The sequence below is a fragment of the Tursiops truncatus genome, chromosome X (assembly GCF_011762595.2).
Source record: "Tursiops truncatus isolate mTurTru1 chromosome X, mTurTru1.mat.Y, whole genome shotgun sequence".
NCBI lineage: Eukaryota > Metazoa > Chordata > Mammalia > Artiodactyla > Delphinidae > Tursiops > Tursiops truncatus.
This window is the reverse complement of record NC_047055.1, coordinates 79,182,237-79,205,658: the sequence shown is the minus strand read 5'-3', so window position 1 is coordinate 79,205,658 and position 23,422 is coordinate 79,182,237. Positions and strand designations below refer to the sequence as shown.

Sequence of the window (23,422 nt, the reverse complement as noted above, 5' to 3'; positions counted from 1 at the left end):
TGTTGAAGTGCTTATGGGCAGTCACAAAAATCCAAGAGAAACCCTAAACGGAGGCTGTTCTTCCAGACACATCCTGGAGAGCCTGAGAGGTCCGGGGGCTTAGACAAAGACCCAAGGGTTTGTTCTGCTCTGGACATGGGTTGTCAATGAACAGACTTTGCTAACAAGTGAGCTGCAGAAAACATTTGTTTATTTTTATTTTATGAACAGTCACATTGTTCAGGTGGCTTCATACAATGTCAAGAGCAACTAAACTCATGAAACATGTCTGTATTTCACTTCCAGGTAGGTGTAACAGGTTACATCTGACAGCAGCTCTGGTTTTGAAGTACTGTCTTTAAAACTTGTTCTCTTCTCAGCATGCCTCATTCTCTCAACGTGCCACTCTCCAGACATCATTTCTCTTTTGCATTTTGCTCTACATGTTAAAACTACAGCATCTAAATAAGACCCAAGGTAGATCAAAAGTGCTTTTGGGTATCAGCACAAAATGGTTAGCAACAGAACTCTTAGTGAAGAACAAACATCATTAACAAAAGGAAACTTTTAAAGAAGGATTTAAATTCTAATATTCATAACTTCACAGCATCAAAGATATCTTTCTAAAACTCCTTACCAATAGATGATTCACCTCACACAAATACATTCTCAGATAACCTCAACGAACCTGGCTTTGTTTTTTGGCAGTAAAATCCTTGCTGAGCTTTCTCATCACATCCCCATGACCTATCCCTGCCGTCTCCTTCCTGACTATTCTGTAATTCTCCTGCACATACTTGGCAAATGGTCTCACATGGGGCTCAATGGGGGTTCCATCTTTACGAGTTAATGGCAGAAGGACCAGAGAGCCGCGGCACCTGGCACAGATGAAGCGCTCGGTGTCCAGTGATCTGGTGTAGCGGCCGACCCTAAGGAGGAAAGAGACACCACACAGCAAACAAATCAGTCACTGTACGTCCGCATCTTCTCAGAGCTGCTGCCCCTGAGCCCACAGCCAGACTTCTTCTGTGGGATCTCAGCAAGTGGGGCACCAGGCAGTGGCCGTGGTCAGGCTGGCTCAAAGCAGAAGAGAATGGAGAAAGAAGACATGGAAAGGAGTAGAGAAGTTTTACTCCTCAAGTCAGATAGCCATGTACTTCCTGATAAAACCACTGAAGACTACGTGGAGGCCATAGTAAAAACGTAACTGGAAAAAGTCTGAGGAGAAGGGTCTTACCTGAATTTGCACCGAGTACACTCATAATGAATCCTGTAGTTAATCTTGTAGTTATGGCAACGGGTGACCTTGGGCAGCTCCGGGTGCACCATATTCAATTTTCGGGCATAATACTTCCATGCATCACCATGAGAATCACGGACGCCATCGAGCAGCCAGGAGGCTGCGTGGCATATCTCATGGACCAAAGTATCCCGGAGTCGGTCTTAGAAGAGGAATGAAATGATATCATGAGGCTTAAACCGATTCCCTTCTGGTCTGTTACCCAACCACCCCTAGACTCTCCACCCCATCAGACACATAAGCATATGTGGGCAGGCAGGAGTGTTATCGCCCCAGGATTCTGAAGGTGAAATTTCTACTGAATTCAACCCGATTTTATTAATGGCAGAGAGCCTCAGCGGAGCAAGTGTTTTTGGAAAAGCTCCAATGTGCTCTTTTTGTGGGACACTGCTAGAAATACATCCAGCTGAGACCCGGTCGCCGCCCTCCAGGAGCATAAAGTGGGGTTTGGTCAGGAGAAGCTCCGTGGAGAAGCTGGGATCTGAGCTGGGCTCAGATCAATTGACTAGACTGGCAAAATTATCAAGGTCTTTCTAGGTGTGGTAGAGAAGGTGAGCCAAGGTTGGGGTCAAGAAAGCATGTGGTCCATTTTGAAAGCCAGCGTGAAGAAAGCCTGGCTGGAGCACAGGTGGAGTAGTGAGAGACAAGACTGGCCACATGGAGGGGGGCAAAGTACGATGGCCTCGAAAGCCACACTCGAGGCACTGGCAAGCCCAAGGTTTCCTAGCAAGAAACTGCATGGAGCAGGGAGAGAAGTGAGGTGATGAGGGTCCATAGCTAGGCAGAGGCAAAGACAGAGAAGGAATGATGATAATAGGAGAGTCATTATGAACATCCAGTGATTGGCTAGATATAGGGGACCTTGAACCTCGGTTACTGGGAGGATGGAGATGCTGCCGCTGGCAGTGGGGAGCTGCAGAGAGAAAGTTAGGCCCGGAAGAAATATGGACGAACTGGATTCTTGGTGGTGGTGAGACATCCAATAATAATGTCCTCTAAGCAACACACAGTAGGCCTGTCCACCCAGGAGTGACAGGGAAAGCTGTGACACAGGCGGCCAGAGAACACCAGCACCCAAGAGTAACCTCCCAGGCGCCATATCGGATGTAAGTGCAGCAGGGGAGCTGCCCAGCTCCTGCCATCACCTGCAGAATCGCAGACTTTCTGAGAAATCTCAATCTTAGCATAACGCTGCCTCTTCGGGTATCGAGTCTCGCCAGTGGTGCATAAACCAGCAGTTCTCAGCATCTTTTTATTCCAGCCGATGTCAATTTTCTCCGGCATCTGAGAACAAAAAGCAAACAAGAGCGAATCAGAAAGTGGTTCTAAGCAGACCAGAAAATATCAACTCAAGAGTTTTGCAAATACTAACATTCTGGGGAGAATAAAACCTAAGCTGAAGCCCACGTAAAGATGAGACTGTTGCAAGCACGTGAATGCAGGCTCTGTGCTCCCCTGTATGGAGACAAAAGTCAGGGGCAGCCAAGGAGAGAAGGACACTTCTGCTGGGCTAGGAGATGGAGCCCGCGCATGAGAGCCATGAGGCACAACTAAAACTGCAACTCAGAACACTTAAGGTTCCACTCATCAGAGTTATCTGATGTAACACCACTGTCATCAGAAAGGGCACCAAAGGCTGGGGAACCTTTAGAAAGATCTAAGAACATTCCCTGCAGGAAGTTTTGTCACCAGAGTCAATAAACTCTGGAAAACCTCATGACCGCAGGTCTCTCTGCCTCCAAATTCTCTCCGATCCAGTCCACACCACAGGCTACTGACAGAACAACTTCTTTCAGCAGGCACTCCACGTTACATCCCATCCCTGGGCAGTGGTGCCTACTGATTTCAATTTAAGTTCCTCCAACCCGACTCCCAAGGCCCTCCATTAACCAGCCCTACACTAGTTAACATGTACTGCTCACTGTGTCATAGGCCCTGTTCTAGGCACTTCAGGGGCATTCACCTATCCAGGCCTAATGGTAATTCTGTGAAGTAGTAGGTGGTAGGGACTAGGGTACTAGGACTGCCCCTATTTTACAGATGAGCAAACAGGGGCTCAGTAACTTGCCTAAGGTCCCACAGCTCTTTCCTAGTATCCTTCAACACGAACCCTCTCTTCCAGATAGTCAAGCTTCAACACTTGCCCTCTCCTCCTCCACTGTTGTTCTCGCCCCTTACCATCCTTCAAGACCCAGAAGAAGTCTCACTCCCTCCAGGCAATCCTATTTCCCAACCGCTCAGGCTCTCAGTGATTTCTCCCTCTGCTGATCACCTGTGGTAGTAACAGTCTGGACCATATACTGTAACCCACAAAACATTCTGTGTCTTTCACGTATGCATGTCTCAACTCCCCTCCCCATCTAAACTGACACTTCTCAAGGGAAGGAAATATACAGTTAGTACATCTGCACACCTTCCAGCTCCCAAGAGAGCTGGGCATACAGCAGGTGCTCAGTAAGTGCTTATTTCATCGAGTCTACCTTTTTATCAAAGACAGAGCTGTTACACAGAGCGTAGATTTTCTGAACCAGTTCATCCTTATTTTGCTTGAAATTCTTTCCAGAATACTGCTTTAAGTTCTCAATGCCACGCAAGAAACACCCAGGTATTTTGCACTCAGAATGCCTGCAAAGGTAAATTCAACTGAGTTTTGTAGAGGGAAAGAAATCAGTAGAAGAAATGCATACATACAGGTCATGTCAAGAGAGACTTAGGGAAGACTTGCTGGTCCCGCTTCCTTCCAGCTCCTGCTACAAGGGCATCTCCTATAAGATTCCATTCATAGCCTTTTTCTCGTCACTCCCCGCACACTGTCAGAGACATGAAGCCCATGGTTCCAACCTCAACAGGGGTGATCCCACATCTGGATCTGCAGTCTCCACCTCTTTCCTAAGATCTGCGTTTACAACTGCCCAGTGCAAATTTCCAACTTACTAACCGGAGTATGTCTCCTGCTAAATGTGTTTAATGGTTCAACTTCTGTTATAACAGGCTAAAAACCTCAGAGACTTTTTAAATTCATTTTTCCCTCACCCCACATTCAACTAGGCACAAAGACAGACCACTGTCTCCTTCACATCATCTCTTCCAGCCAGCCCCTCCTTTCCACCCTGCTGTCACCATTCTAGGTCAAGTTCCTGTCCTCCCCTCTATGCCTTGCTACTACAGCATCCCGCTGTGTTCCTCACCTCCAGGCTCTTTTTCTTCTAATCCAACCACACACACACACACACACACACACCTCTGCAGATTAATTTTCCTAGGCCATGTTCCAATGATGTCCCTCCCTGGCTTTTCACTGACTGTCTGGCCTAACATTCAAGGCCCAGGTCAACCTGGTTCCAACCTCTGTTTCCAGCTATCATTTCCACTCTGGCCAAACTGGGCAACCTAAATGTTCCCTGGACATGAACCGATTTGTCCATGGCCTAGAATGGCCACACCTCCACCTCTACTGAGACCCACCCTCTGTGGAGCACTTCATCATTTGCTAAGAACTTCCTTTTGCATCATCGTATTTAATCCTCACGACCACCCTCCAAAGAAGCTACTACTATTCTTACCATCTCCACTTTGCACATGACGAAACTTAAGTTCAGAGGTTAAATGACTTGCCCAAATTTCACAGACACTGAATCTTTTGACCCAAATCTCACGGTATTTCCATTAGACCACTATTGCTGCCCCATCTTTCAAGGCCTAATTCAGATGCACAAAGAACACTGCCGAGCCCATAAAAAAACTCACACATGTAATATCTATTTATTTAAACGGAAACTTTTTTTTTTAAAGAAGATGTTGGGGGTAGGAGTTTATTAATTAATTTATTTTTGGCTGTGTTGGGTTTTCCTTTCTGTGCGAGGGCTTTCTCTAGTTGTGGCGAGTGGGGGCCACTCTTCATCGCAGTGCACGGGCCTCTCACTGTCGTGGCCTCTCTTGTTGCAGAGCACAGACGCGCAGGCTCAGTAGTTGTGGCTCACGGGCCTGCTGCTCCACGGCATGTGGGATCCTCCCAGACCAGGGCTTGAACCCGTGTCCCCTGCATTAGCAGGCAGATTCTCAACACTGCACCACCAGGGAAGCGCCTAAACTGAAACGTTTTTATCTTGGCTGGAACAATCCACGAGTCCAAAGAGATGAGCCCACAGAGCTGAAAAGATGATAAACCAGTAGCAAACAGAGGGAAGTGTTTCTGACCTGAAACCCTGAGACTGAGATTTTGCCAAGACGCTCATTAACCCTTAAGTCACAAAATAAAACCCTATGAGAGTTGCCCAGGGTGGAGACAGAGGGAAAGTACCAGAGAAGATATAGGCAGCTAAAGTAACGGACTTCTGCCCCACAGTCTGATAAGGGTGACTAATATTTCTGCCTCCAATTATTTAGTCCTGAAAGCAAATTTGCATCAGAAAAGGTGGCAGATAAAAACCTAAACCATCTGCAGACCTCAGCAGAGAGCGTGATGCCTGCGTGTGTCTATACTCACATCAAGCAGCTTGTGGCTTAGCAAGCCTTCACTTCAGTGGTAATGCTGCTTTACTGCAAACTGAGTATCTCCACATCAGAGGAACCAACAAGACCCCAGACGCATGCATCAGACACCATGACCAGCAAGCAGCCTGCACAGGAACAATGCTGAGCACAACAGGAAGCCTACAGACTGAAACAGGAAGCAGCAAGGCAACAGAGAAGAGCCCAAACAGGCCAGCCTCCTGATATGAGGCAGAGGACAATGACACAAAGGAGCAGCTTCTTCCTTCATTTGTCACACTCTACCCAAGACACATGTCCCTTAGAGGCAAAGCAGCTTAAATATGGATCTAGGAATCCAGAGAACAAGCTTTGCTGCAAGGGGACGCATCTAAGACATGACACGCCGAACCAAAGAGAAATGCAGAAACAGAGAGCCTCTCTGCTCAAGTCCAAGTTTCTCTGTTGCCCCTACGCCTGACACATCATTCTTCTTCTCCCCTTAAGATGCAATTATTGGAGTTCCCTGGTGGTACAGTGGCTAAGAATCCGCCTGCCAATGCAGGGGACACGGGTTCAAGCCCAGGTCCAGGAAGATCCCACAGGCCACGGAGCAACTAAGCCCGTGCGCCACTACTACTGAGCCTGCACTCTAGAGCCCGCGAGCCACAACTACTGAAGCCCGTGTGCCTAGAGCCCGTGCTTCACAGAAAGAGAAGCCACCGCAGTGAGAAGCCCGCGCACGGCAACGAAGAGTAGCCCCCGCCCGCAGCAACTAGAGGAAGGCTGTGCGCAGCAACGAAGACCCAACGCAGCCAAAAATAAATAAATAAATAAATTTCTTAAAAGGAAAACACCATATGTTTAAAAATAGATGCATTTATTGCCCCAAAATACAGGTAAAAAAAGAAACGTACAGTCCTTCAAATATATCCCTTCTTTTGTAAGATAACTCAGATATAAGTATAAATTACTCCTGAATGCACAGAAAAACAAAGAAAAGTATGCTCACTATATCATATTTTTAAGAGAAAAAGTGAGAAGTTCCTGGAACCTAAGTGAGAAAATCCATTTTTTTTTTGCTTCCTTTGAGCATTAACATGTCTGTGGTCTAAATGACCTGTTGTTTTCAGTATCAATATAATATCTAACATATAGCTTAATAAAGATAAAGAGACTATTTATTTCACCTTAACGTTTAAGCTTTAAAAATTTGCAAGAAGGAGCTTCCCTGGTGGCGCAGTGGTTGAGAGTCCACCTGCCGATGCAGGGGACACGGGTTCGTGCCCCGGTCCAGGAAGATCCCACATGCCGCGGAGCGGCTGGGCTTGTGAGCCATGGCCGCTGAGTCTGCGCGTCCAGAGCCTGTGCTCCACAACGGGAGAGGCCACAACAGTGAGAGGCCCGTGTACCGCCAAAAAAAAAAAAAAAAGAATAAGGGTCCATCCAGAACACTAGAAAACCCTGGAAGACAATCTTGACTGCCTCCCCCCAATTCCAATGGATGGGAACACATCTGTTCTGCCTTCTCACCATTCCCACCGCCTTTGCTTTTAGTTCAGTGCAAACTGGTGGCCATGAGGCTGTATCTGGCCTGAAAAAAAGGATCTTTAGCTACACATCATTGTTTAATCTGAGTGGAAGGACAAAGGAAACCTCAGGGGCCAGAGCTCCTGTGGCGAGGGGAGGGTAAAAAGGCTCCAGTCTGCCCGGAATCGCTGAAATCTGTGCAGAGTGCCCACGCCCCGGCTCTGTTGGGGGAGGGGGAGGGAGGGCACCGAGGCTCCTCCCCCCCCTTCCTCCTCTCCTCCTCCTGCCGCTTCTGCCCTCCCCATTCAGGGAGGTAAAACTTGTGCCGCCCCCCCCCCTCCCCGCCCCAGCAGACTTCTTCATCCCCTTGAAAACCCCCACACGTGACCAGTGGACAGCTTTGCACGTGACAACTATGCAGTCAACTCCTGTGCCGTTGACCGTGAGCAGTACATACATACCCAGGCTCGCATTTTTCAAATTCTGCTGCTCCGGGTTTCTTCTTTAAAGTCCCATGCTTCTTTGCTCTTTTAACAACTGAAAAGAGAGTAGTTTGTTTGTACCCTGAAAACTGGTACCAACCAGCAACTCACAGAAAGGTAATCTCAGGAGGAGCCCTCACAGCCAAGCCCAGAGCAGCACATATACACTCAACGCCTCTCTCGGAAGTGGGCACCCTCCTCCGTTAGTCTGCATGAAAGATTTCACCTACGCGAGTAAGCAGAGTAAGCGGGATAGGATTCTGTCCTAGGCGCTGAGGACTATTATGAGGCTACATGAATATGCCTTTGGAGGTTAGACTGTGGGGGCGACTGAGGCACGTGCAGTACCAGGAATGGTGTGGCATAACTCACGCACTCACTCTGAGGAAAAGGCCCCCATCCTAGGTGGCACCTTCATCCAATGTGCAAGCCAAATCTTTCCCCTTTTGTCTAGCACCCATACTGCCGGTTGCTCTAGCCAGAAATTCACGTATCAGGAGTTAGTGCCCTTCATTCATTTATCTAAAAAACTTATTAAACGTCTAGTACGTGCCAAGTACCAGGCTAGACTCCAGGAGAGACTAAAGGATGAGTGAGAGCCCTCCCATCAAGAGGCTCACCATCAGGACTTCCCTGGCGGTCCAGTGGTTAAGACTCTGTGCTTCCACTGCAGGGGGCACGGGTTCGATCCCTGGTCAGGGAACTAAGATTCCGCATGCCATGTGATGTGGCCAAGAAAAAGAAAAGGCTCACTATCTACTGGGAGGACAGATTCAGAAACGTACTTAACACAGTTGTGTAAGTGCTTTACTAGTGACAGGGCCTAGGAACTTTGGGAACCTGGGAGGGAGGAGCACCTCGGACTTACGGCTTTCTACAGCAAGTGGCAATTGGGCTGGATCCTAAGAAAAATGGGATATCCTCAGGACAAAAAATTGCAGGGAAAAAGCACTGCCAATGGATGGAACGGCAGATACTAAGACACTGGAGCATGAGGACGACACAGGTGTTCCTCGCCCTTCCCCAGAAAGAGCCTTCTCACTGGGATGGCTGCCTCCCTCGGCCACTAGGAAGCTGCTGAAACATAGCGGAGGGTTAGTAGACAGGACAAGCAGACTCGACAAGACAGACGTATACGGGGGAAAGGGCACCCACTTGTGGCGCTAGCCTTAGTGGGACAGGCATACTTGGTTTGATTGGCTTACCAGGTGTCACAGGTATGTGTCTGGTTTTATTTTTCCTTTTCCTTGGTTTTGCCACCAAACGTACAGGCTCTTCATCACTTGACAACTTTCCAACTGAAATCTCTAGCTCAGCCTTAGGATCATCACTTGGTGGCTGGCAGACATTTTCCCCAAGATCCTGCTTACCAACATCATAAGATGGTTTGTGTAGGGAGATAGCAAACTCATTCTTCTTTTTCTCATTTGAGGGAGTTTGGTCCTCATCACACGAATCATCTTCTATTAGCACAGGGCCCTCCAAATCATCATGATCATCATCATCATCAGTGATAAGTATTGGAGACTCCTGGGATGGCTGCTCATCGGTATCAGACACTTCCAGAATCTCATCTGAAATTCAAGAGACACAATGATGTATAAACATACTCCCTCCACCCCCACACCCTCAACTCAAGTTCAGATTATTGAGCACAAATTAAACAAGTCAGGGGCTTCCCTGGTGGCACAGCAGTTGAGAGTCCGCCTGCCGGTGCAGGGGACACGGGTTCGTGCTCCGGTCCAGGAGGATCCCACATGCCGCAGAGCGGCTGGGCCTGTGAGCCACGGCCACTGGGCCTGCGCTCTAGAGCCCGCGAGCCACAACTACTGAGCCCACGTGCCACAACTACTGAAGCCTGAGCCCGTGCTCCACAAGAGAAGCCACCACACTGAGAAGCCCACACGCCACAATGAAGAGTAGCCCCCACTTGCCGCAACTAGAGAAAGCCTACACACAGCAACGAAGACCAAGTGCAGCCAAAAATAAATAAATAAATTTTTTAAAAAATTAAACAAGTCAGGAACTGTGATATAATGAATCCTAGGTAAGAATCAGTTATTTAGACGATTTTACCTCTATTACTTTTTTATTTTACTGAGAACAGTGACAGATAAAATAGCAATCCAAACCCAGAGGCAATTTTCAAATCACATTTCTCTGTAGGTGCTCAGGGGTTCCCACAGGTCCGAAACTTGTATATTTTCACTGGGCCAGAGCAAAATATGAGAAATCAGAATAATAAAGTGGGTTTGTTTTTCTTTTTCCCCTATCAAGCTAGCTTTCTATAATTTAAAGGACTGTCCTTTATTTTGAGATTATGTCCTGACTAAACTTTTGGTGCTCTTTACCTTATGAAATTATGGTGATAGATGGTAGTTGGAGTTTATTTCCATCATTAGACAAATTAAAAATTGGCAACTCTATGTTAGTCACCAAAATTTCATTTTTTAACTAGTCCATAAGTCTGAAGCTCTCAAAACCACTGATGTGAGAGTAAGGAGTTAAGTTCTGATGCCAGCACTGAAAGGCCTTGGGAACACTGAGACTGTCCCTGCCCTCACTGAGGATCCATCCCTTTATCTGGATACCAGGGGCAACGTGCCTAAGACTCAAGCTCTCTGCAGTCTGCTCAGGGTTCAACTTCTAGGTTTCTATGATTCTGGATGTAAAAAATATAAACCACAGCATGAGCAAGTTGTGAAAATATCTTTATGGTGCAAAAAACTCTGTATCCTAAAATTGCAGATTTGGGATAATATATTTTGAGTCTCATCTATGATTTAAATTAATTATCAAAAAATTTCAGATATGCAATAAGGAAAGAGAAAGCAGTGGGTGTTCCTATGGTAAAAAGTCATCCTTCCTAGAAGAGTTAAAGTTTTCCCACCTGCAGCTGAAATTCTAAGCAGTAGGGACACAAATGAACTCATTTACTAAACAGAAACAGACTCACAGACCTGGAAAACAAACTTCTGTTTACCAAAGGGGAAAGGTGTTGGGGGGAGGGATAAATTAGGAGTTTGGGATTAACGTATACACACTACTATATATAAAATAGCTAAACAACAAGAACCTACTGTATAGCACAGGGAACTATATTCAATACCTTGTAATAAACTATAATGGAAAAGAACAGAAGAAAGGAATATATATATATATATATATATATATATGCATGTGTGTATAACTGAATCGCTTTGCTGTGAAACTAACACACCTGAAACTAACACAATATTGTAAATCAACTCTACTTCAATAAAATATAAATAAATAAAAAGTAGGGACACACTGCTTACAATCTGTAAAAAATGACTCTGTACATTGACAAAGGTTTCAAGTGAGGTTGGAAGTATGTGTTTAAGCTTCTTGGGCCTTTTTTCCTGTAAAACTGCCTAAATTCACTACCATAACAAAAGAAATGGCATGTGGAGAACAGTAAAGAAACATACAAAGACAGTCCTGTTGAAGCATTCTTCATCCCACTACTGGGATGGATGCTACCGGTCAGAGCAGCCTTAGTTGAAAGTTCATCCTCAAAAGACGATGGATCTTCTGATTCAAGGAGTTAGCAACTGGTGGCCTATGGTGATAAACTGGCCTCTGGCTTTGTCACTCAGGCCCCTACTCTAAAGCTACCTCCCTCGGGGCTCCCTCTGCATTACAGTAGCTTGTCATGTTATACCCCCTACTCTGCACCTGGACCTCTGTCCTGCTCAGGCAATCCACTCAGAGCTAGAGAGGAGGGAAAAAGGAAATGAGAGGGGACAGGTGGTGAAACAGTAGGAAATGCAGGTTCCAAGCCACCTCTCCTTTCCCTTCTCTGATATCAGTGGTATATCTGAGGTAGTTATCAAATAAGTAGCCAGTATTTTTAAGGGTGCCAGTACTTTAAGTAGGTGCCTGTGTCTCATGCCCTACACCAGGTACTTAGCAAACAGAGATCAATAAAATACTATCCCGGGCTTCCCTGGTGGCGCAGTAGTTGAGAGTCCGCCTGCCAATGCAGGGGACACGGGTTCGTGCTCCAGTCCAGGAAGATCCTACATGCCGCGGAGCGGCTGGGCCCGTGAGCCATGGCCGCTGAGCCTGCGCGTCCGGAGCCTGTGCTCCGCAACGGGAGAGGCCGCAATAGTGAGAGGCCCGCGTACCGCAAAAAAATAATAATAATAAAGAAAGAAAGAAAGAAAAATAATAAAGAAAAATAAAATACTATCCCAAAGGCTTAAGAAGCTCCTAGTCTTCCTATGTCTCACACCCACTGAGCAGGTTCTGAACTGCGAGTAAAACTCCGTGCCTCCCGAAAGGTGATGAGGGCCTCTGACTCCTAAGAGGCAAGGACCTGCTATGGGAAACAGGCTCTAAGAAAAACAGGACTCTCTAGAAAATATAAAGGGGGTAGCAAAAGGCAAAGACAAACAGCTAGACAGAGAAAACAAGCATTCCTCTGAGAAGTCACTGCCAGCTGGCCCATAAGCCTCACACATGAGCCTCCATCAGGCTGGAAAGAATGCGCCCCTGTCTCTTACTCCTCCTTCCTCCTCTCTGTCATCCCCACATACAGGGAAAGAGGAAAAGAGCGGAAGGCAGAGGAGCAGGGCAACCTTCACGCTAATCAGGCTGAGTTCCTGACTTCCCTCTGCTCCCGCGATGTAACGCTGGGTAGCTAAGAACTCTACTGAGGGCGATGCCTGGGGTCTAAGGCAGCAAGAACAGTTGCTGCTATGTTAGGAAATTGACCAGGCGGTGCGGGGAACCCAGCCATATCCACATCCAGCACATAGGAGGAAAAAACAGTGGCACTCACTACGAAATTATTCAGCATAGAACATTTGCTGACTTTCATCCTGAGATGACTGTGCATGGTGAGGCTGCATCTTCTCTAAGTTAGTAGTATACTTGCCTTTGCAATGTATTTCAGCTATCTTAGCTCTCTTTTGCTCACAGAGGTTTTCATCGTCAGAGTCTGAGTTGATCACCACGTAGCTGAGTGATGAGACAGGGAAAAACAAAAGAGAAGCATGAATGCAACATTCTTCTTTTCATGGCATTTTCTACCTTTGTTCCAATGAGCATAATCACTTTGAAATGACTTGTTGGTTTCCCACAGTAACTCTGTTCCCCTTCTCCGGAACTCCTCAATTGTTATTCCTGATTTTCCATCTTTCCTATCTTCATACCAAATCTTTCCATCCGTCTCAATCCTTTCAAAAGGAGGAATGTGTCAAGTACTGAGAGACTGAAGTGGGCTGTCAGACGGTATGTGTTCAAATAGTTTTGGCGCAGGGGGAAATTGATTAAGGAAAGGTTTATTTAATTGCCATTTCTCTTTATCCACGTTGAGATCCCCCTGCCACAGATACAGAGAGGCAGCCTCGGCAGGGAGATTTCTCCTGGGCGCCACTCTTTGCAGCCTGAAGCCAGCACCGCCCTCTCTAATTGATGGATTGCTTTGGCAGGAGTCCAACTCAGCAGTATCCCTGTGCCACCCAGGATGCCGGTGGTGAGCACGCCTCTGGGACCGTCGTTCTCAGCTGGCCCAGGTATTTGGGTCAGAGGTTCCAGAAGGCTGAAATTCTCCACCTTTCTGTATTTCCCAAACAGTGTACAATAAGTGTGATATACCTTTATGATGAGACAGAAAACTACTTAAAACACTGCTAGAGGACTTGTCTGTACCAGTTACAGGCACAAATCTATTCATCCATTTCCACCATATTCACCACTTTTTTTTTTTACATCTTTATTGGAGTATAATTGCTCTACAATGGTGTTAGTTTCTGCTTTATAACAAAGTGAATCAGTTATACATATACATATGTTCCCATATCTCTTCCCTCTTGCATCTCCCTCCCTCCCACCCTCCCTATCCCACCCCTCCAGGCGGTCACAAAGCACCAAGCTGATCTCCCTGTGCTATGCGGCTGCTTCCCACTAGCTACCTATTTTACGTGTCCTAGTGTATATATGTCCATGCCTCTCTCTCGCTTTGTCACAGCTTAAGCTGCCAAGTTGATGGGCCTTTGCTCTCCTGTTGACCATTCATTCCATCCTTAAAATTCTCTCTTTTCTTGATCTCTGGGATACTGTTTGGTTTTGGTTCTCTTCTCACCTTTTTTGCCCACTCCTTCTCACTCAATTCTCTTCCTCACTCGTTCCCAGGCTTTATCCACACCCCTTTCATGCCAATCCAATTAATTCCTAAGGATTGGGTAAACATTATCCATCCGCCAGCCCAACTTTGCTTCTAACTTCTCGCTCCACAGTGCCAGCTTCCTACCTGGATATCCTGTGGGGAGGGCCGATTTTTAGTCAGTCTCCACAGGTACAGCCTCACCAACTGTTTTACTGATGGTGTCTATTCGAACCAGTCAGGCAGCCATCCTGACTAATCCCTGTTTGTATCTATTGACTGTAAATGTTTTGAATATCAGCCCTGCCTATAGGCCCCTCAATTTCAGCATACCCAAAACCGAACTCATCACCTCCTCCCCAAATTCACCCTTCCTACAATATCCCATATACAGAAGCCTCCTGGGTCTGGACCAAGATCTGTGGGCACTCCTGGCAGACCCATTGAAATGGATTTTCTTTACATATTTGTTCAACATCTACCTAGTGGAGGAAGGAAGAAACCAATTTTTCTACTTAAAAATTGGATACTTTTAAATTTATTATTAAACAAGGGCTCTATAATGTATAATATTGTAAACCAGAGTATTTCTAAGGATCCATGACATACCATTTAAAATGTAAGGGGTGGATCGTAAAGAAGATGGCAGAAGAGTAAGATGTGGAGATCACCTTCCTCCCCACAGATACACCAGAAATACATCTATACGTGGAACAACTCCTACAGAACACCTACTGAACGCTGGCAGAACACCTCAGACCTCCCAAAAGGCAAGAAAGTCCCCACATACCTGGGTAGGGCAAAAGAAAAAATAATAAACAGAGACAAAAGGATAGGGACGGGACTTGCACCAGTGGGAGGGAGCTGTGAAGGAGGAAAGGTTTCCACACACTAGGAAGCCCCTTCGCGGGCGGAGACTGAGGGTGGCGGAGGGGAAAAGTTTCGGAGCCGCGGAGGAGAGCACAGCAACAGGGGTGCGGAGGGCAAAGAGGAGAGATTCCCGCAGAGGATCGGTGCCGAACGGCACTCACCAGCCCGAGAGGCCTGTCTGCTCACCCGCCGTGGTGGGCGGGGCTGGGAGCTGAGGCTTGGGCTTCGGTCGGAGAGCAGGGAGAGGACTGGGGTTGGCAGCGTGAACACAGCCTGCAGGGGGTTAGTGCACCACGGCTAGCCGGGAGGGAGTCCGGGGAAAAGTCTGGACCTGCCGAAGAGGCAAGAGACTTTTTCTTCCCTCTGTTTCCTGGTGCGCGAGGAGAGGGGATTAAGAGCGCTGCTTAAAGGAGCTCCTGAGACGGGGGCGCGAGCCGCGGCTAAAAGCGCGGACCCCAGAGATGGGCATGAGACACTAAGGCTGCTGCTGCCGCCACCAAGAAGCCTGTGTGCGAGCACAGGTCACTATCCACACCCCCGCTGCGGGGAGCTTGTGCAGCCCGCCACTGTCAGGGTCCCGGCATCCAGGGACAACTTCCCCGGGAGAACGCGCGGCGCGCCTCAGGCTGGTACAACTTCACCCCAGCCTGTGCCACCGCAGGCACGCCCCCCACTCCGTACCCCTCCCTTCCCCCGGCCTGAGTGAGCCAGAATCCCCGAAGCAGCTGCTCCTTTAACCCCGTGCGAAGAACAGACGCCCTCCAGCGACCTACACACAGAGGCGGGACCAAATCCAAAGCTGAGCCCCAGGAGCTGTGAGAACAAAGAAGAGAAAGGGAAATCTCTCCCAGCAGCCTCAGAAGCAGCGGATTAAAGTTCCACAATCAACTTGATGTACCCTGCATCTGTGGAATACATGAATAGACAACGAATCATCCCAAATTGAGGAGGTGGACTTTGAGAACAAGATCTATGATTTTTTCCCCCTTTTCCTCTTTTCGTGAGTGTGTATGTGTATGCTTCTGTGTGAAATTTTGTCTGTATAGCTTTGCTTCCACCATTTGTCCTAGGGTTCTATCCATCCGTTTTTTTTGGTTTGTTTTTCTTTAAAAAAATTCTTTTTTCTTAATAATTATTTTTTATTTTAATAACTTTATTTTATTTTACCTTACGTTATTTTATTTTACTTTATCTTCTTTCCTTCTTTCTTTCCTTCCTTCCCTCCCTCCCTGCTTTCTTTCTTGCTTTCTTACTTACTTACTTACTACTTTTTCTCACTTTTATTCTGAGCCGAGTGGATGAAACGCTCTTGGTGCTGCAGCCAGGAGTCAGTGCTGTGCCTCTGAGGTGGGAGAGCCACCTTCAGGACACTGGTCCACAAGAGACCTCCCAGCTCCACATTATATCAAATGGCGGAAATCTCCCAGAGATCTCCATCTCAACACCAGCACCCAGCTTCAATCACTGACCAGCAAGCTACAGTGCTGGACACCCTATGTCAAACAACTAGCAAGACAGGAACACAACCCCACCCATTAGCAGAGAGGCTGTCTAAAATCATAAGTCCACAGGCACCCCAAAACACACCACCAGACGTGGACCTGCCCACCAGAAAGACAAGATCCAGCCTCATCCAACAGACACTCGTCCCCTCCACCAGGAAGCCTACACAACCCACTGAACCAACTTTAGCCACTGGGGACAGACACCAAAAACAATGGGAACTACGAACTTGCAGCCTGCAAAAAGGAGACCCCAAACACAGTAAGATAAGCAAAATGAGAAGACAGAAAAACACACAGCAGATGAAGGAGCAAGATAAAAACCCACCAGACCTAACAAATGAAGAGGAAATAGGCAGTCTACCCGAAAAAGAATTCAGAATAATGATAGTAAAGATGATCCAAAATCTTGGAAATAGAATGTACAAAATGTAAGAAACATTTAACAAGGACCTAGAAGAACTAAAGATGAAACAAGCAACCATGAACAACACAATAAATGAAATGAAAAATACTCTAGATGGGATCAATAGCAGAATAACTGAGGCAGAAGAACGGATAAGTGACCTGGAAGATAAAATAGTGGAAATAACTACTGCAGAGCAGAATAAAGAAAAAAGAATGAAAAGAACTGAGGACAGTCTCAGAGACCTCTGGGACAACATTAAACGCACCAACATTCAAATTATAGGGGTTCCAGAAGAAGAAGAGAAAAAGAAAGGGACTGAGAAAATATTTGAAGAGATTATAGTTGAAAACTTCCCTAATATGGGAAAGGAAATAGTTAATCAAGTCCAGGAAGCACAGAGAGTCCCATACAGGATAAATCCAAGGAGAAATACGCCAAGACACATATTAATCAAACTGTCAAAAATTAAACAGAAAGAAAACACATTAAAAGCAGCAAGGGCTAGTGCGAAGCAGCCGCATGGCACAGGGATATCGGCTCAGTGCTTTGTTACCGCCTGGACTTGAGGATATGGGGAGGGGGAAGGGTGAGCTGTGACAAAGCGAGAGAGTAGCACGGACATATGTACACTACCAAACGTAAAATAGCTAGCTAGTGGGAAGAAGCCGCATAGCACGGGGAGATCAACTCGGTGCTTTGTGACCACCTAGAGGGGTGGGTTAGGGAGGGTGGGAGAGAGGGAGACGCAAGAGGGAAGAGATATGGGAACATATATATAACTGATTCACTTTGTTATAAAGCAGAAACTAACACACCATTGTAAAGCAATTATACTCCAATAAAGATGTAAAAAATAAATAAATAAAAATAAAATGTAAGGGGCAGTGATGGAAATTCTGCATCTTTGACTGTGGTAATGGTTACACTACCACATACGTTTGTCAAAACTCATCAAACTGTATACCCAAAAAGGGCTAATTTTTCTGTATGTTAAGTCATTCCTCAATAGACCTAACTTTAAAAGTATAAATAATAAAACTGATCGTTTCCAATAGATAGCTTTATACAATGCATTATTCAGTTCCGGTATTTCAGCTGACTGCAACTGCTGACTTTAAATCACTTTCACACATTGGTGTCAAGCTTGGTGGCTTGCATGTTGCAAAAATAATCAACAGAGGTAAATCAGAACTAGCTAGAAAAACATTTTCCCACTTGACAGCACTATTTCGCCTTGGGTGGGTGGGTGGGGGACAGGAATGGTCAATTCATATTTCTACAGGAATTCAAGGAGTTGATGTGGAAACCACAGTTATTACAGTTTTATTCCAGGAATTTTTTTTTTCTTAGCACTTCCTATAGTTTGGCACCTGGGCAACACCCCTTCATCTAGCAGAGGGCTCCTAAATAGGAAAAGTAGTAGATAATGCTGACAGTTAGGTTAGAGCCGGATCACAGAGGACTTTACCTAGTGGGTTTACCAGTTTGATTTCCCTATGATAAGCAACTTGAATAGAGAATTAGTATGATCAAAGCAGTGACTCAGGAGATTAATCTGGAAGTGCGATACAGACTGGATCAGAGAAGGAAGAAATCAGGGTGAGGAGCCCACTTAAAAAGCTCTTGCACGGGAGCTTCCCTGGTGGCACAGTGGTTAAGAATCCGCCTGCCAATGTACGGGACATGGGTTTGAGCCCTGGTCCAGGAAGATCCCACATGCTGTGGAGCAACTAAGCCCGTGCGCCACAACTACTGAGCCTGTGCTCTAGAGCCTGTGAGTCACAACTGTTGAAGCCCGCACACCTAGAGCCCATGCTCCGCAACAAGAGAAGCCACCGCCACGAGAAGCTCGCGCACAGCAACGAAGACCCAAGGCGGCCAAAAATAAATAAATAAAATAAATAAATTTATTAAAAAAAAAAAAAGCTCCGCACAGATACAAGAGTAAAAACTGATAAAGGCCTTATAGTAGAGACTGGAAGTTAAGGGATGGTTCAGAGAGACTTTTTTTTTTTTTTTTTTTTGGCGGTATGCAGGCCTCTCACTGTTGTGGCCTCTCCCGTTGCGGAGCACAGGCTCCGGACGCGCAGGCTCAGTGGCCATGGCTCATGGGCCCAGCCACTGTGCGGCATGTGGGATCCTCCCAGACCGGGGCACAAACCCGCGTCCCCTGCATCGGCAGGCGGACTCTCAACCACTGCGCCACCATGGAAGCCCCCCAGAGAGACATTCTGAAGAAACTGCCCAATTAAATAATGGGCCATGGATAAGAAATATATTTTGAACCCAGTTGTGAGACCAAACACCCATTATGACCATGAACATAGGATTCACAGAGAAAATGTGATGTTTATTCTTAAGTCATCTTACCAGGAACATTGTTCCTTAAAAAAGTCAAATTTCACTAATTCTCCTACTCACCTGATGTTCCTTTTCTGCAGGTTCATTCCAGATACAACTGACACAGAGAAAGAAACAGGGCATCAGAAAGCATTTGAAGCATAATCAAATCTGGTTACCCATGTCTTTAACTCCCTAAAACCAAAGTCCATAAATTACAGCTAGTCAAAATTTATGGTGGACTCTTACATCTCCCATGAGAGAGAAGAAATAAATGTAAGGAGACCTTGAATGAAAAAAGTAAAGGAAGCAAATTGGAAAAGAAGCACAAAGAACTTCCTCTGCTCCTCATAGTAGGAAAATAAACTTTGCTTTGCCAATCTAGAACCAACCCTAGAGGAGACAAACCTAGGACAGCTTACATCAAATGTCCCAAATCACATTTTAGTCATCTCTACGGAGACATGGCTAAATTATGCTTTAAATTGTAAATTACTGCTCTTTGAGGGGACTCTACTTACAGTAATCAAGTTCTTCATCACTGCTTGAGTCCACAGTAAGAATGCAACTGCAAAATAAAATACATTCTGTTTTAAAGAAAGGCTACTAACGTCATAAGCAACCAAATGTCAAAAATCTCAAATGGAAAGAACCATCAATCAGAGTTTCTGAAATGCAAAAAGGTTTTAAGGGCTTATGAAATGAAGATCACAATAGGGTAGGAGAAGAAAAATTAGAAGGCACAAGCTGCTCAGTCCGTACTGCACAAAGACCGGACAAGAATGTTAGTTGAGTATCATTAGCTATCAGTGAGAAGCCTGTTTTTTGCCAAGTGGTATATTTCTATTTAAAGATATGAAAGTGAATTCTGAGAAAGGGACCACAGGGGAAAGGACTTGAGGATGCAGAGTTTACAGTTAAAAATCAAAAGGGCAGGGCTTCCCTGGTGGCGCAGTGGTTGAGAATCCGCCTGCCAATGCAGGGGACATGGGTTCGTGCCCCAGTCCGGGAAGATCCCACATGCTGCGGAGTGGCTGGGCCCGTGAGCCATGGCCGCTGAGCCTGCGCGTCCGGAGCCTGTGCTCCGCAACGGGAGAGGCCACAACAGTGAGAGGTCCGCGTACCGCAAAAAAAAAAAAAAAAAAAAAAAAAAAAGAACATGTACGATGCAACCACATTTTTGCACTTACGTATATGTATACAGAAATTAAATAAAATTGTCCTAAAAATGAAAGAAAAAGTCCTAGTAGTGAAATTACTGGGCCAAAGGACATGGGCATTTAAAATTTTGACATTGCCAGATTGCCCTCCAAAAAAGGTTGCACCAATTTATAGTCCCACCATGACTGTATGAAATTTCCCTACAAATTTGCCAACACTGGGTATTATCAAAAATTTTTTTTAATCTTTGCCAATCTGATATATGAAAAATGGTATCTCACTCATTTAAAATTCTTTCATTTCTTTAAGTAAAATAAAATTAAAAGTTGAATAAATTTTAATGTCTGTGGGCCATTTGTATTTTTTTCCCTGAGAACTACCTTCTAAAACTTTTGCTCATTTTCTGTTTGTTCACCTTTTTAAATTGTTGCTTTTATTTATTTATCTTTTGGCTACACCACGTGGTTTGTGGGATCTCAGTTCCCCGATCAGGGATTGAACCCCAGCCATGGCAGTGAAAGCCCGGAATCCTAACCACTAGGCCACCTGGGAACTCCATAATTGTTCCTTTTAAAAGTTCTTTGTAGATTAAGGAAGATAGCCTTTTATCATAAGTAATAAAAATATTTTTCCAGTTTGTTGTCATTTTTATGCTTTTGTTAGATATCAAATTTAGAAAGACCTTCCCCACTCCAAAATTACTGGAAACAAAATCCAGCTATATTTTCTAGCATTTTTAATGGTTTCATTTTTTATTTTTAAATATTTTATCCAAGTGTAATTTATTTTGGTATAAGGAGTGATGAGGTAAGAATCCAATTCTTATTGTTTTCCAAATGGTCAACCAATTATCTTCGAATTATTTGTCAATGAATCCATCTTTTCCCCAGTGATTTGAAATGTCATTTTTTTCATCATGAACTAAATTTTCATATGTATTTGGGTCTATTTCCAGACTCTCTAGTCTATGGTCTCTACTTTCTCCCATACCAGACACTTATCTGTATGCTTATCTTACCTGTGAAGGAGGAAAACAGAGCAGTGTTCTGGGAGAATGAAGACTTAGAGGAGATGAGGCAACTATCCTAAAATACCTATCCCAGAGAAGAAAAATACTTCACCTGCATACCTCAAGAGGGCAGCACTGCGAACACTGGGAGTAACAAAAGGACAGATTTGAAGTTCACCAGAATGAAGAACTTTCTAGAAATTACACATATTCAACACTGCATTGTGTTGCTTCATGAAGTTGTACACTCCTGGCCACTAAAAGAGCTGTTATACAGAGGATTCATGCATTGGATAGAAACTGGACTCCCATGATTCTAAGCTCTCTTTTCACAATTCTCATTTTATGACTAACCAAATTATACACTCTGTAGACTCTAAGTGACATAAACATATACTTTTTGAGAAAGTCGTTTTGCCAACAGAGTAAGACTAAACTAAGAGAAAAGAGAATTTTTCAAATCTCACCAATCATCATCCTGGTTCTTCCAACGCCCATCCTCTGCTTTGGACATGTCCACGTCTGTAGTCAGGACAAGGATATACGTTTGAAAGGAAACCAGAACCAGTTAGATGTTTCTACGTTCTGCATTTACCTTTGAGCAGCTTCTTCACCCCAACTTAAAGCCAAAACTTTGCTCTATGAAATGAGAAGTATTTAAATTTGTTTATTGCTGACCTTTCTCCCACCTTGCCCCACCAAGGTTCTTCGTTGATCCATTAGAAAGCCCAAAGCCCATAGCGGCCCCTGATGTTAAGCCGCCTCAACCACCACCTGTTATAGAGATGTGCAGGGAGGACAATCGTTCATTTATCAACCCCCAGATCAATTTTCTCCCCACTGTAAGGCTTTTAGCATGTACTACTCTGTCCCCGGCCCAATGCTCTTCTGACCCTAAATGTATTCCCACCACCCCCTACATCACCACCGGCGCTCCCCTCTCCCCACATCTTCATTCCCCCTACTTCCGCCTCATGCCCCAAGGAAGTCTTCCATCAGGCTTTCACACGCTCCCACCCCCCACACCCCGCCACCCCCGTACCCTCCACCACCTCCCTACTCCTGCTCATAGCCAGGCTTACACAGACCAGGCCACACCCTGACACACACCTCAATCCAACTCACACTCTCCCCACCCCCCTACTCGCACGGGGAATCAGGTCACCTTCCCCCCACGCCTCCACGCCTCCACCAACTTCCAACTTCCGCCCCAACGGGGCCTCAAACTCTCCTCCTCACTCCGCCTCACCACCCCTCCGCTCCACCTCCTCTCTAAGCCCCCTCCACCTCTCCACCTCTTCCCTGCCCCCAACCCCCCGCCCCCCACCAGCTTTGCACCAATCAAGCCTAGACCCCTCCCCCCTCTTGCTCAGACCTCAGACACCTCCACTCACCCCCCCCACACACACACCCCTCCATCCCCTTGCTCCCGTCTCCTCTCCCCAGGAGGTCTTACACCAACAGGCCTAGGCCCTTCCCCCACTCCGGCCTGGAGCCGGTTTTGCACCATTGGGCCTAGGCCCCTCCCCCATCTCAGCACCCCCAGCCAGCCTTGCACCAATCAAGTCTCGACTCCTCTACTCCTCCCCCCACTCTCGCCTTCTCTCCCCAGGAGGTCTTACACCAACAGGCCTGGACCCCTCCCCCCTCCTGGCAGCTTTGCACCATCGGTCCTAGACCCATCCCCCCATCTCGCCTCCCAGCGCCCCCAGCCGGCCTTGCACCAATTGGGCCTTGACTCCTCCGCTCCCCGCTCCCACGCCCGTCTCTTGCCCCTAGCTGATCAGGCATCGACCGCCCCCATGCACACCCCTACCCATCCTCCACCTGCCCCTACTTCCACACATTACTCCAACCTCTATCAGCCTGCTGGCCTTCCACCACTCAGGCCTAGAGTCCCCCCTACAACTGTACGCCACCTCCCAGGCCTCTACTCCCTAATGCACCAACTGGTTACCTCTGCCCCCCATCCCCCGGAGTTAATATCACTAACACACACAAAAAAATTCCTTCTTCCAAAAGCTTAAAGTGGAAACGGGCAAAATATTTTGCCAAAATCTCAGTCTCAAGGCTCACGGACAGTGTCCAGGGCTTATGGTGGTCCTGACTTTAAGTCAGCTCAACTAGGACGAGCGTGAAGATTGTTTCTGCTTCGGTACTCTCCCTTCACCTACCTGCTTCTGCTGCCTCTGGCCCAATCGAATCGCCGCCGCTCTCCTCTGGGAGTGGAAGGTGTG

At 46.3% G+C, this 23,422-nt stretch overlaps 1 protein-coding gene across 1 annotated transcript; it reads right to left on the bottom strand.

Annotated features, from left to right (window-relative positions):
• Positions 1-168: 168 nt before the first annotated feature.
• Positions 169-22,093, bottom strand: GCNA (germ cell nuclear acidic peptidase). Its single transcript, XM_033849511.2, has 10 exons — positions 21,653-22,093; positions 19,537-19,583; positions 19,097-19,133; positions 12,665-12,747; positions 8,967-9,335; positions 7,741-7,816; positions 3,760-3,904; positions 2,425-2,563; positions 1,217-1,421; positions 169-908 (listed from the first exon to the last, which is right to left on the bottom strand). The coding sequence occupies exons 1-10, from the start codon at positions 21,697-21,699 to the stop codon at positions 659-661; spliced, it is 1,398 nt and encodes a 465-aa protein (XP_033705402.1). The 5' UTR covers positions 21,700-22,093; the 3' UTR covers positions 169-658.
• Between the last annotated feature and the right edge of the window lie 1,329 nt (positions 22,094-23,422).

Excerpts from the sequence above, each read along its gene's own strand:
- GCNA (XM_033849511.2), bottom strand. The coding sequence starts at position 21,699 with ATGTCCAAAGCAGAGGATGGGCGTTGGAAGAACCAGGATGATGATTG. Across the intron at positions 19,134-19,536 it reads TGATGAAGAACTTGATTACT|TTGTATCTGGAATGAACCTG; the intron begins GTAAGTAGAGTC and ends TCTCTGTGTCAG. Across the intron at positions 9,336-12,664 it reads AGCTGAAATACATTGCAAAG|ATGAGATTCTGGAAGTGTCT; the intron begins GCAAGTATACTA and ends CTTGAATTTCAG.